Raw genomic sequence first — 17,691 nt, 5'->3', positions numbered from 1 at the left:
CGCGCAACATCTGGCAACGTTGTGTGGCTCTTCTCCTTCCGTATTGTTTACCTGCTGCTCCGAAATGTATGGAGGAGTTAGTTCCACAAACTGTCGTGGTCTGGGTGTGGGAAAAACAAACAAATAGGTGTGAATTACTAATACAATATACTTCTACTTCTTTCCTGAAACTCCCATCGACATGCAGAGAGCGGAATGAGTTCGAGCTGAGGAGGAAAGTTGAACAAAACAAAGCTACTTAAAAAGTTTTGTTTTCGATTTAGTTGTTGTTTGTAGGCGACGTGTCGTGTGTGATTTAAACCCTGACAATGGGATGTTGCAGCAGCTCCGAGGTAAGTGACTCATAAATATATATATCACTAGTCTGTGACTACTTGCAATCATGCAGTGGTGGAAAAAGTACTTATGTTTTTTTACTTAACTAAAGGTATCAATATTGCAATACTCTGTTACAAGTAAATGTCCGGAATTCAAAATGTAGTTGAGTAAAAGTACAAAGTATTGGCATCAAAATGTACTTAAAGTACCAAAAGTAAAAGTACTCATTATGCAGAAGGTCCCATTTCACAAGTTTTCTAGAGTATATAAAATGTACCAAAAATAATAGCAGATCCACAAGTTTGTGAGCTTGTAGATTGGCTATTTTCAAATAGCCACAGTTTAAGGGCTGAATTCGTGTGTATGTTTTGTAAGCTAAATCTACACTAACTAAAGTGGTCAAATAATAGTAATGGAGTAAAACCAATATATTATAACTCTTATGGTGTAAACCTGTTATGCAAAGTAGCCAGTTTTGCCTCTGAGATAGTGGAGTTAAAGAATTGGAAATACTCAAGTAAAGTACAAATACCAATTTGTTTTACTTAAGTACAGTACTTGAGTACATGTACTTAGTTACTTTCCACCACTGCTTGCAATGTTTTAACATGTTTGGCTATGGATCTAATATACCAGTGTACTGATACCTAATGTTGATTTAACTGTAAGCTATGTTTGAGTTCACCCTCCTGTCAAATGATACAAAAATTAGTCAATGACACACTGTCTGTCTGTCTGTCCATTTCTATCTTAGAGCAAGCACAACTGGAAGCCACTGGAGGAACGCTCCTGCACAGACATTCCATGGCTCATCATATTCACACTGTTTTGTATTGGAATGGTGAGTTTTCAGTTGAATGAGCTTGACTTGCTCCAACTTGTTAAATGAATTGATCTCTGACTCCCCGGCTAGCTCAGGCATGACCGTTCACCTGAGCCTGCATAATATATAGGTCATGCTTGGGGTCATTTAAGCATTAGGAATGCCTATAGATTAGTAATCCTGGATTATTTTAAAGAAACCTAATTTTGACGGGGACAAATATTGATTTCATAAACTTCCCCAAAAATCTGAATTCATGTGAATATAATTAAACATGTCTTGATACTGTGGCACATAATTATGGGTGCATGGCTCTTTGTGCTCATTCTCCTTTACTTTTACTTTATTTGTTTATTTAGACGGGACACCGCATATAAATGAACAATACATATCAATGTAATGTAAATACACCGGATTTAGCAAAGATGCTAATTTACATGCACAGTCCTCACAAAAAAAACATAAAAACAAAAGCAGGCAGACAATAGAGTACATTACATTACATTACACAGGGAAAACAGAGCATAATACATTAATACAAGAACCGAGGTACGAAACGGGTACAAATTATATCTATTTTTGGCCAAGATTAAAACAATCTTAAAGGAGGAGTTCACCCAGAAAATGACTTATTTTATATGAATTGCACGCCCCATGAAGCCTTGAATTCATGGATTTATTTTTGTTTTTATCGCATTCCTAAGCCAACAATTTGATGACCGGGTGTATTTCCAGTAGGAGACACAAATAATCTACTTTGTGTCTCCTACCGGATACATTAGTCGGTAGGAGACGGGAATCAAATTATTAGCTTAGGAATGCAACAAAAACAAATCCATGAATTCAAGGCTTCATGGGGTGTGCAATTGATAGAAAATAAGTCATTCTTTGGGTGAACTACTCCTTTAACGTGGCTCATATATCCTGCTTTAGATCTGATCTCATCTTGTGTACAGAGTGACTGTGGGTGTAGTAACCGTTCATCTGTCCTCCTGTAGGGCTGTATCTGTGGCTTTGCCATCGCCACAGGAGCCGCGTCCAGGCTCCTCTCTGGGTATGACAGCTATGGCAACACCTGTGGTCAGAGGAACAGCCCCATTGAGGGCATTGAACTCAGCGGACGAGATCAGACGGAAAACAAGTAAGTCCTTCCTTATTGCAGATGGCTTTTAAAAATGTGTCATATTACAAGATATTCCCATGAAATCTTGTGTCTTGGCAACGTTTGTCTGTTATAATGTAACAAACTCCAGAGTTCCACTAATTCAGCCGCCTACCTTACCTTTCTCGATTACCTTGTTGACGAGAACAGAGGACTTTGTCTGTTTGTCACTGTTTCCAGACTCTGCACACGTTTTAACTTTCACCGTTCAGTCGTTGTGGCAGTCAGCAGACAAAGCCATTCAGTATTACCTGCATGTGTGTGGATGCAGGGATTTAATCACGTGACCAATAATCCTTTTTTGTAAACACATGACGACATGAAGACAGACCTCGGTTGACCTCCTAATGTCCCCTTTCTTGTTCAGCCTGTTGAACGTTTTGTTGTCCAACTGTTTTGACTCTAGTTACTTGCATTCATCTTATCATGCAGAACAGGTAGCACAGTTCACACACAGAGGTCATTGTAGCTGCCCATGAAACTCTGGTTAGACCCGTATTTTAACAGTTTTAGGCATCTAGTTCAGTGTATTCCTTATACATAACCAGTGGTGTTTTGGTTGCTACACGGGACACCACGGCATTTTCCAAGTACCCAACTGGCTACTTTGCATAACAGGTTTACACAATGGAGTTATAATATATTGGTTTACGCGCGTGAAAAAAATAATCACCATTACACCACTGTACATAACATTCTAAAGCAAGGTCTGTGAAAAGAGATTGAACTGGCATGAGCTAAAGAGATTAGAAATAGACAGGAACAGATATTCTCTTTGCTAAAACATCCAAGTGGTATAATACAATGCTTGTGTCATTTATGTTATCTGAACATTCATGGCAGTTTGATGGGTAGAATAAATCCACTTTTATAATTTGATCAAATATTTTGATGTATCTTCTTAGACGAGTCATATCAGGTCTTCCATACTGTCTCGTATGAAAGGTCTTTGGCTCTTGTTGTGCTGTAGCTTTCCAGTAATTTGCAACCCAAGGCACAGTTCCATCCAAACAATGGGTCACGCTTCATTGATGGGCCGATTGCCCATGGACGCTCTGAATAAAAGGCGTTTCAGCCACAGAGAGAGATCTGTTCAACAAGTTGGCAAATGTCAGCATGACAGTTTTTACCCAGATGCAATAAGCCCAGCTGTAGTAGTAAACATTGAGTAAACCGTTTCGATCAAAGGAAGATGGTCAAAATATTTACTATGTGGGCTGAAGGTAGTTTGACCATTTTATCATAATTAACCCATTAAGACCTGAGGCCGATTTTTCAAAATGTCTTCTAAATATAACAGTTTTTTTGAAAAAAATAAGTTTCTATATTAGTGGTTCTCAAACTTCTTCATTTCAAGGACCCCCAAAATGATATGTATTTGGCCGCGGAGCCCCATCTCAAAATATTTTGTTCCAGGGACCCTCAGAAGCAAAGATTTGAGTTACAAATGCTCACTTTAAAATAAATATTTTCAAAGATTTGCACAATTTGTCACGATTTTTCAAAAATAGCAGATCTACAAGCTTGTAGTGCGGCACTCGGTGCCGCGCCATGAGCTTGTATATCTGCTATTTTTGAATAGCCAAAGAAATCTAAAATGACACAGATGCGTACTAAAATGACACAGATGCGTACCCGGATTGAATGGGTTAATAAATCTTACACTGTATGTTCTTTCTCCTCTAGGTATGTTTTCTTTCTAGACCCATGCAACATTGACTTCATCAACAGGAAGATTAAGTCCATAGCCCTGTGTGTTTTCAAGTGTCCAGATACTGAATTGAAGGGGTACAGTGACTTGAAGACGTTTGCACTGAACAATGGTGAGAAGTGATGCACAATAGAAATGTTTTAGAGAAAAGAGTTGTTGGCTGGATGGATGATTTTATTTTCTCATTGATCACAAGTGTACAACGAAATTATCTTTATGGCATCAATCCAATGCTAAAAGAGCGATAGAATGCATAGATGTTAGCAGCATAGGTAGACATTTTTGTTGGTGTCATTGTTTTAAAAATGTTAATGTTATATTAGCAAATCGGTTATCACGGGTTATAAAATCCAATGTACATATATACAGTATCTGTCATATCTCAATTCAAAACTGTTACAATTATCCTTTTTAATCTTTTAAAACATTGGAATGAAAGTACAAACGTCTTCTTGTATAGACGCTAACAGGGAAAATATAATAGCATTTTGATTTCTCCTTCTCTTCCCAATAGGATCCGAACTTTGTTCCTATGACATCACTCCTACAAGATATACAAGCAGCTATGAAAGATACACCAAATGCCCCAAACTCCCTGTTCCACCAAGGTAATGAAGTATATCCTTCATTAGCTGATCCTAGATTGATTGCTTGGTTAGGCTGCTTTATCCTAAACTCTGACCATAAGGGCTGCTACTATCCATTATTGTCTTTTTGATTTATCGAATAATCTTTAATCACTCACTTTATATTTTTTTTTTCTTTGTTTTATTTATCAACAAAACAAAAGCATTATAATAGTCTTTTTAATAATCGACCAAATCAATTACTTAAGCCCTATTTTGTAAATAGTGAAAATAACATGTTTAGAAACTCCCATCATGATGTGATGCGTCGTGAGCTTGTAGATCTGAGAAAAGGAGTTTTACACACTCCACATTGTGACTAACAACACCCTTAGCTCAGCGGTGTGTTCTAGGTTTTTTTCGGAGGTATACGATAATCATTGTGACCTTGTAGATCGGCTATTTTCAAATAGCCTATGTATAAAATAGGGCCAAATTGGTTCATGTTAATGTATGTTCCATGATATCATAATTTATATCTGAAAAGTAACTAGTAACAAAAGTTTTCAAATAATTGTAGTGGAGTAAAAGTACAATATTTGCCTCTGAGATGTAGTGAAGTAGAAGTAAAAGTATTGAAAATTGGAAATACTCAAGTAAAGTACAAATACCTCAAAATTGTACTTAAGTACAGTACTTAGTTAGTTTCCACCACTGCTATGTATACAGCGTAACACGGTAGAACACACCACTGCCTTAGCTGTTCTAGAATCACTACATTCTCTTGGGGCATATTGTTTTAGTAGAGCTCATGGATTCCATGCTTTTCAATGGAACCAGGGATGCTGGCTTTTTCTTTTTTCAGTTTTGTTTATTCAGGATTTCAGGGCATACATTAGATAATAATATGCTAACAGTTTGCCAGTTTCGGCCCCCATAGGACAGAAAGAATATATAAGATAAAGTCCTTGGCCTGGAAAAACGTTGAACACCCCTGATCTAAAGGTACATTTTGCTCTCTCCCAATGTGTAGCAAGTCTCTCCCAGTATTCCACCGCTGTATCCCCGTGGACATCGGCTGCTATGCTGAATTTGCCCAGGCGTTTGTCACCTTCGTCAGCGATAACAGCACTCTGCACAGGGTCATCGCCGGGGTGATGGCCAGCAAGGAGATCATCTTTGGACTTTGTCTGCTGGCGTTGGGTACGGTGAAAGTTCAGCATGTTTGGCCCTAGCTACCACGTTGAGGTATAGGACATAGCAGTGGCGGCCATTTTGTGGTGCCACACATAGAAACCCCATACATTTTTCCCATAGAGATTTCCGATCATATTTATATGAATTATTTTAAGCCTGGAACCAAGCCATCCAGGCTCCTGGTGAATCATGACCATTAAAACATTTGATTCTGTGTCAAAAAGATATTGAAGGCCTGGACGACTGGCGTAGCAGCGCGTCGCAGGTTCGAGTCCCAAGCCCGACGGCCTTTGCTGCATGTCACTCCCCATCTCCCCATTTCCTGTCGGCCCACTGTCCTATCAATAAAGGCATAAAAGCCCCCCCCCCAAAAAAAGAAGAAATTGAAAAACGCAAAAAAGGGTATTTATTAAATATAGTATATAATTAAATATTCAATTATTTTATGACACAGAATAAAAATAAATGATGGTATGATTCACCAGGAGCCTGGGTGGCTTGCTTCTAGGCTTAAAATAATTAATATGATTATTTTCGGAAATCTTTATGGGGAAAATGTATGGGTTTGCTATATGTGGCACCACAAAATGGCCGCCACTGCAATGCCCTATAGCCAACAACTGAATGCATTTGGTAAATAAATGTAGTGCTTGTGCTGCTTGCTGTTTTCGCTTCTCCCACCGTATTGCTATATTTGCTCCTAGGGCTTCAGCAGGAACTCTCAAGACAGGAAGTTATTTTTGTCAAGAAATAACAGGAAATGTTTAAGTGGTTACAGACATGGTCACCAGCCACCGCATTGCGTTGAAGAAGTTCATCTCAGTTGCACTGATCGTAGATCTGCTCGTACGTCGTACATATGTCTAACAAAGAGACGACACACCGACCTCAGACCATTGTTGGAATATGGCCTTCGACCCCATTGTTTGATCTGACTTGAGTGTGTGCCTTGTCTCTCTGGGTTTGGTGACTCATCTGAGCAGCTAAATGTCTTCCCTTACCCCGAGCTACCAATTTAGCCATATCCCCTCTCTTAGTGTTATTTGATTTTTAGCTGTGATATGATCATGTAATTCACAACATGTGTTATTTATGTACTGCAGTTGTACAGTATGTCATGTGCAGTACACTTCAGTTTTTTGCCGCAGACAAAAGCAATGATTTATGAAGGTTAGAGCACCATAACCGCTTAAACCTTAATACTGTGTATTTAGTTGCACCCAGGCCCCCTCCTTTTTTCCCTCTACACCAGATCTCTTTGCCGAAAATAGCCGATCTACAGTGTTGTGAGCTTGTAGATCTGCTATTTTTGCTGAATGTTCGCCCCCAGATAAGGGACACTAGGGTTAAATAACTACACAGACATTGCAGCTAATCCCTAAATGTCATGGTGTTTTATCTCAGACTAACTTGTGGGTTGCTCTCCATGTCCTTGCTTCTCTACAGTTCTCTCCCTGCTGTTGATGGTTGTCATCCGGTACATCTCCATCGTACTGGTGTGGATCCTGACGGTCCTGACGGTTCTGGGCTCTATAGGTGACCTTATCCACAAACTCTTCCCTTATGTTCAAAATATCTACTTGTTTTCTGAATATGGACTTGTTTGAATAATGTAACAAAATCCTAACCGTTTTCTGAAAAACGTATTTTGCTATATCAGTGGCGCTCAAACCTTTTTATATCAAGGACCCCCAAAATGATATGCTTTTGGCCGCGGACCCCCATCTCAAAATATTTTGTTCCAGGGACCCCCAGAAGCAAAGATTTGAGTTAAAATGTAGCTTAAAATACATATACTGTATATATTCAAAGATTGCTCTCATTTTCACACTTTTTCAAAAATAGCAGATCTACAAGCTCGGCTATATTTGTTATAAAATAATTGTCAATTTTCAATTTTTGACAATATAATGACATGCCCAGCATAGGTTGAAAGTGGCTAAGAACACGAACAATATTAAAGGGACATTCCCAATTTTCAACCTTACCTATATTAGTTGTAGGGTTAAGGCCAGTCCACACACCGATGCACCTAGTCCGCAACTCCTTGCAACAAAACCATTTTAAGGTCAGTCCACACCAATGCAACTCCTCGCAACTGCCATTGGGGATAAAGTAGTTCCATGTTGCAAGGAGTTGCATCGCAAATCATTGGTGTGGACTGGCCTTTAGTGTTCCATACAAATTAACAGTTGTATGTGTGTCTGTCTCTGAACCGCGGCCTAAGTTGTGACCAAACGTTTACTAGAGAAATGTTGTTGATGTGCTAAAGAATGTGAAAACTACAACCCTGAAAAAAAGACAAATGGAATCATGTGGATCTTGGGTTATACATGCGAACAGCGTGGTTTTGTCTGGATCTCGGACTTCACGTGACCAGCCTGTGACTCCAGTCATCGTATTTATGACTCTAAATTTGGGCAGGGTTTCAGCCCGGTATGAGCCCTGTTGACTTCCATTATAAAATTAAATTAAACAGTTTTAGTTATAACTATAAGTTATAAGTATAAAACACACATGGATTTCTTTCTGTCAATGTCAATTGTATCCTAAATATAGTTTCTATATAATGCAACAATCAGCAATGAACGTAACAATTTGATGGTGTCTGGCTTTTAATGAATGAAAACAATAATTAAGCAAATAGGTTGGAGTGGCTTATTGTAGGTATTGCATGAGAGTGAGGGTGTCATCCCCTTTTTCAATGCACTAGACCGATGGGGTCCAAAAGCAAAGGCTCTACCAACCAAGCTACCCGGACACATGGAAACAAAACTTGAAAAGGAAAACAAATTATAATGCCTTCTTTTCATGTTGTTTTTTATTATTATTATTATTAGGGGTATATTGGAACTGTTAACTGCTGATGTTCACAGGGAGATCTGCTGTGTTTCAGGTGGGACAGGCGTCCTCTGGTGGCTGTATGTTGACCATAGGAAATCCATGAATGATGACACCAAGTCAGTATTTGGAAAAGAAGTGGCTTTTGATAATGTGCAGGCCCTGCTTGTCTATGCCATCATTGCTACTGTTCTCACGGTATGTTTGAGTAATTTGTTTGAGTAATTTGTATGTGGTTGTGCATTATTATGGTACAGTTAATGTAGTTATTTTGAGACAATGACATAATTTCACTTAATAATGACACTGTAGATCAGCTTCTTTCTTCTTTAAAAAAGAAAAGAAAATGGTTGAGTGTTTTTGAACATTTCGCCAGTAATGACATGCCCTATATAACGACCCCAGTGTGAAAGTAGTGAAGTAGTTTCGGAGTAGTAGTGGATGGATGATTCAAGATGGTTTGTACGGCTGAAGCCATTCCAACATAAAATACAGAAGCGAGTGTGAAGTGTGAGTATTTGCAAACTCACACCCGTAGCGTCTGCTCTCTGGTTCCTCAGGGCATTATTATTCCTCTATCCCTGGCCTGTTTGCTGATTTTATTTGCCTATTATTCATACAGTATTATGCTCACAGGGAGTTAATGAAATCATGATGGCAAAAATTATATATTGACATTTTCAGTGTGGCCCAGAGAAGAAATTTTCAATCGGCGATATTCCATTTTGCAGTAGTCGCAGTTTCTAAAAAACGTTTTAAACAGCGTTCAGCACGGAGAAAAACAACACCGAGATAATGGCGATTTAGTGGAAGCTTTAGAGCGGCGGCGGATGGGAACGAAAATCTTCGATTGACATTCATTTCCGTTTCCGGGTGTGCTACAATGAAATGTGTCACTGCGAGAGAGTGCTACAATGAAATGTGTCACTGCGAGAGAGAAAAAAAAAAGAAAGACCACTTCGCGTAGATCTACGCGACTGGCACGCTGCGCTTTTATTTAGGTTAGCGTAGATCTACGCGATTGGCACGCGATGTGTTAATGAAGCATATTCATTCACGTGAGTTGGACTGATTTTTTTAAATTTATTATTTAAACATGAATTGGAGTTTAGATCTCGTTCAGTACACTTGCTCAGTATTTACTACAGACTCCAAGACTCTCTTTTCAATAAATCAGTTTGTCCGTCCATGTGGCATGACCCCGGTCTCACTACATATAAAGCACAAAGAATGGTGACAAATGTATTGCTTATAAAGAACACCAGCCAATCAGCACAAAGAATCACCGGTATTATTTAACTGCTGCACCAAAGTGTCATCGTGGCTCTTGACTTGCCTTCGGCAGCAAGCAAGCCACCTCTGCCACAAAGAGAATGTTCCTGTATTATGTTCTTCTTCTCTCCATAGGCATACACACAACATGCACTCTAGAGAAAGTAAAATAAAAATGTACATTCCTGTCTGATTCTCCAGGTGATTCTCCTTCTGCTGATGTTCTTCATGAGAAAGCGGGTGGCTCTCACCATCTCTCTGTTCCACGTGGCCGGCAAGGTGTTCATCCATCTGCCTTTGCTGGCTCTGCAGCCTGTCTGGACCTTCATGTGCCTCATGCTTTTCTGGATCTACTGGATCTCTGTGCTTCTCTCCCTGGGGACCGCAGGTCAGGAAGGAGTTCTTACCACTGGACATACGTTGTGCTGTTTGCAAAACATATACGTAGGGCTGTCACAATTATTACATAATCGTCGTTTAAACATGGTGCTTGGCTGTCTGCTCCTACACTCCCCAGAATGAACTCCATTGGCTGAGTTCCAGAGCAGTTCATAAGTCCAGTGGCCCCCAGTAGCAGAGGGGACAATGGCTGTAGTTTTTGGTTCCCATGTGGTCAATCTTGGGTGCCTTTTAATTTGCTGCCTCAGCAATACAGAGAGCTTTGACGGACTCAAGTATTGGAGATGGGGTTGAAACGGGGGAGTACAGTGGAGTGTATTCCTTAGATCAAGGTCTAATTGGATTAAGCATGATTTGCTCTGAAATAGTTTGTTGGTGTGTGTGGGCTTCATGAGGTCAGTCCAGGACACTGGCTTTGCTCTTCATGTCAGTTAACATGTCAGTGTTTCCATTCCCAGCAGCGACTAGGAACATAAATTTAGTTCTTGGTGACATTTGGCCACTGGTCTCGTGGCGTGTCTGCCCTCCCACTGGTGTTTGGAATCTTGAGAAGGACTGGTGCAGTGGGAGGATGGAGTCAAAGAACCAGTTCTCTCTAAATCTCCCACTCCCCTATTTTGCAAGTTTTTTTTAACTAAAAGAAGTTAAGCACTCCTTAACCACTTAACACATTGGGTGCCAGAGGTTTATTAAAATATTATACGTTGAGTGCCAGCATTTCTTCCATCCACTTGCGTAAACAAAGCGTGCGTGCGAGACGGCGGAGGGTCCCGACTAACGCCTGGAACAATAATATTTCCAACGCGACCCTCCATTGCAGCGTGATCGCCGATCGAAAACGGCTCGTTTCCTCCACATTAAAAAGAAATGGAGATATTAAGCTTTTAATCAAGGAGATAACATTGAAAACGCCGACCGGAAGGATTTTTGACATGGAGCCACATCCAGCCTCTTCTTCTCAGAAACTGCTTGGGTGATGTCAAAGTTTCGTTTTAGCGCCCCACGTGGCCCACATGTATAAAAATAGAATTGGGTCAAAAACGGTCCGGACCGTTTTCGGCACTTCTCGTTTGGACCCTCAAAAACGGTCCGGACCGTTTTTGGCATTCAATGTGTTAATCCATATTCATAAGGTAAAAAATATGATCCTCTGTAATGACATGAACAAAGTGGGGACACCAGGGGGAATGTGGTTAAATGAAAGTGCATCTTGTGGATATTGTTATAGTGGTTATGTAAATCAGATGATCTGTATCAGTATGGTTATATAATTCCAATTCTCCTCAGAGAGGAAAGGCTTTTATGTGGAACTTTATAATCCTTGTCATCACCCTGCTTTCTAGGTGGAAAAATTACACCCTTAAGTGAATCTTGCCTCTTTCAAGTGATTCATTTGGTGCTTACAGATGCATTAAGTTTGAATAACAATAAGATTTAGCTTCATTAATTTCCGAGGGGGCAGTTATTGTACGAACAACAGTAGAAAGTGCAATGTTCAACACAAAATGGGCCTCTAAAAATAAATGCCAGACCCTGATCTCAAACTCAGTATGACAAATAAACAGCATTATGTACAACATGTGCATTAGGTGCAGCTGGTTATTTAATAGAAAATATTCATCTTTGTTGAGTGTGTCCTCTGTTGACAAAAATGCATGGCAATGATTATACCGTTGATCAGCACAGATGTGAAAGGGTGTGGAATGTGATTATTTAACACTGAGCTGGATAGGATAATGGATGATGAGGTTAGGTATTCTGTAATACGCATATTTGAGGCATCTGGGATTGCTGTTATTTCCCAGTTTAAGTCATGTGGACACTCGATACACGTCATCACTCATCAAAACAAAATGAGCCACTTTAACCCAATATACTAAATTGACCACAATCCCCCAGGGGTCTACACTAGATCCCATCCTTGTTTTCCCTCTGTACCAAATCCCTTTCCTGAAAAGAATCAATCTATAAGCTCACAACTTGTTGTGAGTGCTGTGAGCTTGTAGATTATGATATATTCACTGAATGTTCAACCTAGAATAGGGGAACTAGTGTTTATGCGGTTAAGCTATTGGGAAAAGCGGTGTTATAAAGAGTTGTGAAGAGCGCTGAAAACAAGTTAGTGGTAGGTTAGGGGAAGGTAACTGCTGTACAGTCACACAGCTGTGAAAGTGCTCACCCCCTGAAAAACCTAACTCACTGTTCGTTAAGTGGGTGGCTAACTCCAGCTTGTGTTCCTACTTAGGGACCGCAATGAAGAACAATGTGACGGGTCTGGTGGAGTACCAAATGAAAGGACCTCTCCAGTACATGGTTTGGTACCATGCCGTGGGGCTCATCTGGATTAGTGAGTTCATACTCGCCTGCCAGCAGATGACCATTGCTGGAGCTGTGGTCACCTACTACTTCACAAGGTAGCGGAATCAACCTCTGAAAGTAGTTATCCTTCACATGCAAACTAAGCTTTGCATTACTTAGACCGTTAAATTCTTTTAATGTTTATTTCCCAATACATTTTTCCATGCTGGAGTATATAATTTCTCATTTTCTCTCCCTGTCTGTGGGCAACTTCAGGAATAAATCCCAGCTCTCCATCACTCCTATTCTTACGTCTGTGCTTCGTCTCATGCGTTACCACCTCGGAACCGTGGCTAAGGGCGCCTTCATTATCACCCTTGTCAAGATCCCCCGTTTCATCCTAACATACATTCACAACCAGCTCAAGGGGAAGGTGGGCTGTGAATTCATTTAGACATTTTATTCTAAAGAAATTAGAGCCCGACCGATATATATATATGATATGTAGACTTTTTTTTATTACATCTGTATCGGCACTTATGCAGCTGATGTGTCCCAGGTGTTAACCACTTTCAACCTGGGGTCTAGGCCTGTCATAATTATTACATAATTGTCTAATCGCAATTATTTTATATAATCGCAATTATCTTTGCATAATCGTCTTAATCGTCATAATCAATTGTCATATTGTCACATATGTCATATTTTCTAAAAATGTCAAAAATATTGGAAATAGCAGATCTACAAGCTCAAAACTTTTCACGATGAGCTTATAGCAGATCTATAAGCTCAAAACGCTTCGCGATGAGCTTATAGCAGATCTATAAGCTCAAAACGCTTCGCAAGGAGCTTATAGCAGATCTATAAGCTCAAAACGCTTCGCGATGAGCTTATAGCAGATCTATAAGCTCAAAACGCGTTGCAATGCGACGCGTTTTGAGCTTAGATCGGCTATTAATGTTTATTTTTTAAGTATAAAGTCATTAAATTTGTGTTATTTGTCATATCTGCCCTGTGCAACTTTTGTTTACGAAAGCTAAAAGCCAAACAAATGTAATTTTTATTCATAATGTTCCATTAATTTTCAACGACAGAAACACAATTAAATCGTTAATCGCAATTATTTGAGTGATGATTATCGTCAACATAAATTTGTAATCGTGACAGCCCTACTGGGGTCGACTATTTTTATTTATAGAAGAACATTTTGCCATCTGTCGGGCTCTACTAGAAACTCTGTTTAATGGAAATTATTCTAGATGAATGAAACCATCATCTACTGCAATGTGTGAGTCTAATTAGCATGCCTTTCTTCAATACCGTAGGAGAACGCCTGTGCGCGTTGCATGCTGAAAGCTTGCATCTGCTGCCTGTGGTGTCTTGAGAAGTGCCTCGCTTTCCTGAATCAAGTAAGTAAAGCACAGTGTGACCGGAGCAAATGAAAAGCACAGTGGATACGAGAGCCCGCGAGCACTCACGTTCATATGTTCTTTTCAGAATGCCTACACTGCTACAGCCATCAACAGCACCGATTTCTGCACCTCAGCCAAGGATGCCTTAACTATCATGGTGGAGAATGCCCTTCGAGTGGCGGCCATTAACACTGTCGGAGACTTTGTCCTCTTCCTGGGAAAGGTACAGTTGTCCACGTGTAATGTAATTTGGAGTTCTAATATGATTAAAGTGTAGTAGAAAGGCCATCAACTTTACCTCAAGACAACACAGTTAAAAAAAGTGTAATTTATCCATTTGTATCTCTGAGCGTGGGAACAGTGGCTAAGGGCATGTATAACCAAATGTCCATTTGGTTACATTTGTTGTGTACTTTGCTGACCCGTGTCATTATCACTTCCTTATCAGGTTCTGGTGGTTTCCTGCACAGCCTTTGCCGGGGTGCTGGCCCTGAACTACCAGAGGGACTACACCGTGTGGGTGCTGCCGCTCTTCATCGTCAGTCTGTTTGCGTTCCTGGTGGCCCACTGCTTCCTCTCCGTGTTCGAGATGGTGGTGGACGTCCTCTTCCTCTGCTTTGCCATAGACACCAAGTACAACGACGGCAGCCCTGGCAAAGAGTTCTACATGGACAAGGCCCTCATGGTGAGAGAATGAGTTTGGTACAGAGAGGAGGCCTATATAACATGATGTCCTTACTGGCCTAATACCATAACCCCCTTCATGAACTGAGATTAGAATAACAGCTGCACTGTAATTGAATTGAGTTGAATTTGAACCACTTAACCCATTAATACCCGTGGCCGATTCTACAAGATTTGAGTTACAAATGTTCGCTTTAAAAATATATATATTCAAAGATTTGCACACATTTTCATGATTTTTCAAAAATAGCAGATCTACAAGCTCATTTGTAGATCTGCTATTTTTGAATAGCCAAAGTGTAAAATAATGCTTTTTTTTGCTCAAATCATTCGTTCATTCACTGCCACAATTATTGCTGACCGCGTTTGCCCACTGCCAGAGATTTTTCATTTAAAAAAAAAAGTACTCAGGAGCCGAGATACAGAATTTTTAAGTTTTAAGTTAACAAGGAAGTGGATGGGAGTGTAGATCTTTAAACAATCATATCTCCTTGGTCTTTGGGTCAAATTTAAAAAAAAAACCTAAAAAAAAAAAAAAAAAAAAAAAATTTTTTTGAAAAAAAAAAAATTACGTTTTTTACGTCAGTGGCAGGATTGGTAAACGGGACAAATTACGTTTTTTACGTCAGTGGCAGTGAATGAGTTAATGGGTTAAACTCTATTTTATACTTGGTCTTACGATTGTGTCATGTACCGGAAAAAGCCAGTCCTAGTACGAACGTCACATGGCGACACGTTGTGATCTTGTGGATCTGCTTTCTTCTATCCTTCACCTATAATGACATGCACTGTATATACAGGTGTATATATACAGGTTGAACGTGGTTAAGTGTTAGTAACTAAGGATTTTACTGTGTGTTCTTACGCCTTCCATCCCTCTTTATCTTCCCAGGAATTTGTTGAGAACAGTAAGAAACAGGGACGGTACAAACCAAATGAGGGAGATGGACGTGAGCTGAAGGCTATGGTGAGTTGACATTTTAGGCCCACATTGTCCTGCCATTGTTACCATTGTTTATAAAGCGGTAATGTTTGACATAGTGAGTAAAATGCTTTCTTTTTTGCTTGCAGGCACATTGAGGAACTCTAAACCATAACAAAGGGAAGAATGTCAGATTCACTAAAAACATTCAAATGCCTAACTCAGTGTGGAATGTTCCTACCACTCCAGGGATATAAATATTAGATATGATGCACTTTATATGAAGATTTCACATATTTTCACTCAAATGTGCGTTTTATTAGGTATCTTATTTTAACAAGAGGCAATACTTATTTTTTTTGTACTGTTGAATTTGAATTGGATTTTATAGGATTTTATTTTTTGGCTGGTTTAAATATTTTTCTGATGTCTTGACACTAAAGCCTCTAGACTAAAACACTGATTTAGAAACTGATATTGCCTTGATAACTTGTGTTCGTGCTGTCGTTATGTTGTTTCATGGTGTATTTATTTTTCTTATCCCTGTGGGTAACTAGCCAAACAGATGATGTGACGTCACATTGTCATAGCAGAACACTTTCAGTTCACTGTTCTTAAAAAATAAATGTTAACTGTCAGGTTTTGTTGGCAGCCCCTAAAAAGAAAGCGCCAAGGGCTACTTCCCAGACTCGCCATGTTTCACAGGCTTCCAACAATCATACAGGGAGAAATGCAGCCTAGAACAGGCATAGATAAGACTTTCTACAATGTCTCAATAGTACAGAACGCAATGCAGTCACAAGACGTGTTGGGCTGAGTAAAGGCGTGGGTTAGACCAAAAAAGTTAATTGCAACACTTCGATGCTTTTTTTGTGTTCAAGGTCATGGATTGATGACAAATATTAATGTACTGTAAGATTTTCATGAGGGTGGAACATTATTTAAAATGAAAACTTGTTGAAATCAAACGTGGCCTTCACATAATAATCGAGCGTCCAGAATGTATGGAATGTTCACCTCATCGTTTTTTTGTGTTGTCAACATGTTGAGAAGAAATACACAGAAGCCATAGGGTATTTTTTGCCACACTATTTTATAGATCTCACATCAGAAATTTTGGATTTAGGTTGCAAGTCAGCAAAGTTTTCTTTTTTGATATTTTGAGGTCTGGGTTTATTTTTGTTGCATTTGGTTACTGTACAGTATACTTATGTTTTGTTTACCTCCTTTAAAAAATGTCTCTTACAGCAATTTTCTTTTGCATGTAATGATTTGGATTGAAAAGTTCTGTCAGCATTCCTGAAGGAATGGCTAACTGTTTTTGGTTGTTAATGTTGTCTATTTGTTTCTTAATGGACGATAAGGTACATATTGGTCATACATTTTGTCCCCCCTCTGGGATGAATAAAGTACCTACCTAAATACATGTATCAAAATAATGTGAAGCTTACTGTGTAAAATGGTAAATTTGTAAAGTGCCTTTATCCAAATCACTTTACAATGTGCACTACATTCACCCATTCACACACACATTCACAGACCATGCAAGGCACCAATCTGCTCATCAGGAGCAGTCAGGGGTTCAATGTCATGCTCATGGACACATTTGGAGCCCGGGATCAAACCTTTCTTTCTTTCTTTCTTTTTCCTTTATTTATTCAGGGAAGCCCGTTGAGAGCAAGCTCTCTTTTTCAAGGACGCCCTGATGACAGCATATAAAATACAATACATACATAATGAAAAACAATAACAAACATTTGAGTCATATTACAGTGTCACAGATGCAAATAAGCATAGAGTTACATGAAGCAGGTACAATCACTATGTAGTGTGTCCTCGAGAAGCACCCTAAATGTCTCAATTGAGACCAATCGCACCAGTTTCAGAGTATCCTGAAGTTTGTTCGATTTGTGTGGAGCATAATACATGAAAGCAGTCTTTCCTTGTTCACTGCTCTTACGAGGACTGGTATATCTAATGTGGGTTTGTGAACGTGTTGAATGACCTGTAACTTTAGGTTTCAGAAGCGAGGATAGGTACAAAGGAAGTTTTCCACACAGGGCCTTATAAATAAATAAAATACAAT

At 39.5% G+C, this 17,691-nt stretch overlaps 1 protein-coding gene across 1 annotated transcript; it reads left to right on the top strand.

Moving 5' to 3' along the window:
- The first annotated feature begins 47 nt into the window (after positions 1-47).
- On the top strand, positions 48-17,035 carry slc44a1a (solute carrier family 44 member 1a). The gene is made up of 16 exons (XM_080454075.1): positions 48-332; positions 1,073-1,159; positions 2,140-2,282; positions 3,990-4,126; positions 4,529-4,622; positions 5,614-5,783; positions 7,224-7,313; positions 8,674-8,816; positions 10,092-10,278; positions 12,535-12,703; positions 12,864-13,020; positions 13,913-13,996; positions 14,085-14,222; positions 14,448-14,684; positions 15,576-15,650; positions 15,755-17,035. The coding sequence occupies exons 1-16, from the start codon at positions 309-311 to the stop codon at positions 15,761-15,763; spliced, it is 1,944 nt and encodes a 647-aa protein (XP_080310201.1). The 5' UTR covers positions 48-308; the 3' UTR covers positions 15,764-17,035.
- Positions 17,036-17,691: the final 656 nt, after the last annotated feature.

Source organism: Gymnoscopelus braueri (assembly GCF_963280865.1).
Source record: "Gymnoscopelus braueri genome assembly, chromosome: 2".
NCBI lineage: Eukaryota > Metazoa > Chordata > Actinopteri > Myctophiformes > Myctophidae > Gymnoscopelus > Gymnoscopelus braueri.
The sequence above is the reverse complement of the archived record's forward strand: the minus strand, read 5'-3'. Positions and strand labels throughout refer to the sequence as shown.

What these genes read in the sequence shown, in the direction of transcription:
- slc44a1a (XM_080454075.1), top strand. Translation starts at nt 309, where the DNA reads ATGGGATGTTGCAGCAGCTCCGAG. An exon ending in GACGGTTCTGGGCTCTATAG is followed by an intron (nt 7,314 to 8,673) that starts GTGACCTTATCC and finishes GCTGTGTTTCAG; the next exon opens with GTGGGACAGGCGTCCTCTGG. An exon ending in TTGTCCTCTTCCTGGGAAAG is followed by an intron (nt 14,223 to 14,447) that starts GTACAGTTGTCC and finishes CTTCCTTATCAG; the next exon opens with GTTCTGGTGGTTTCCTGCAC.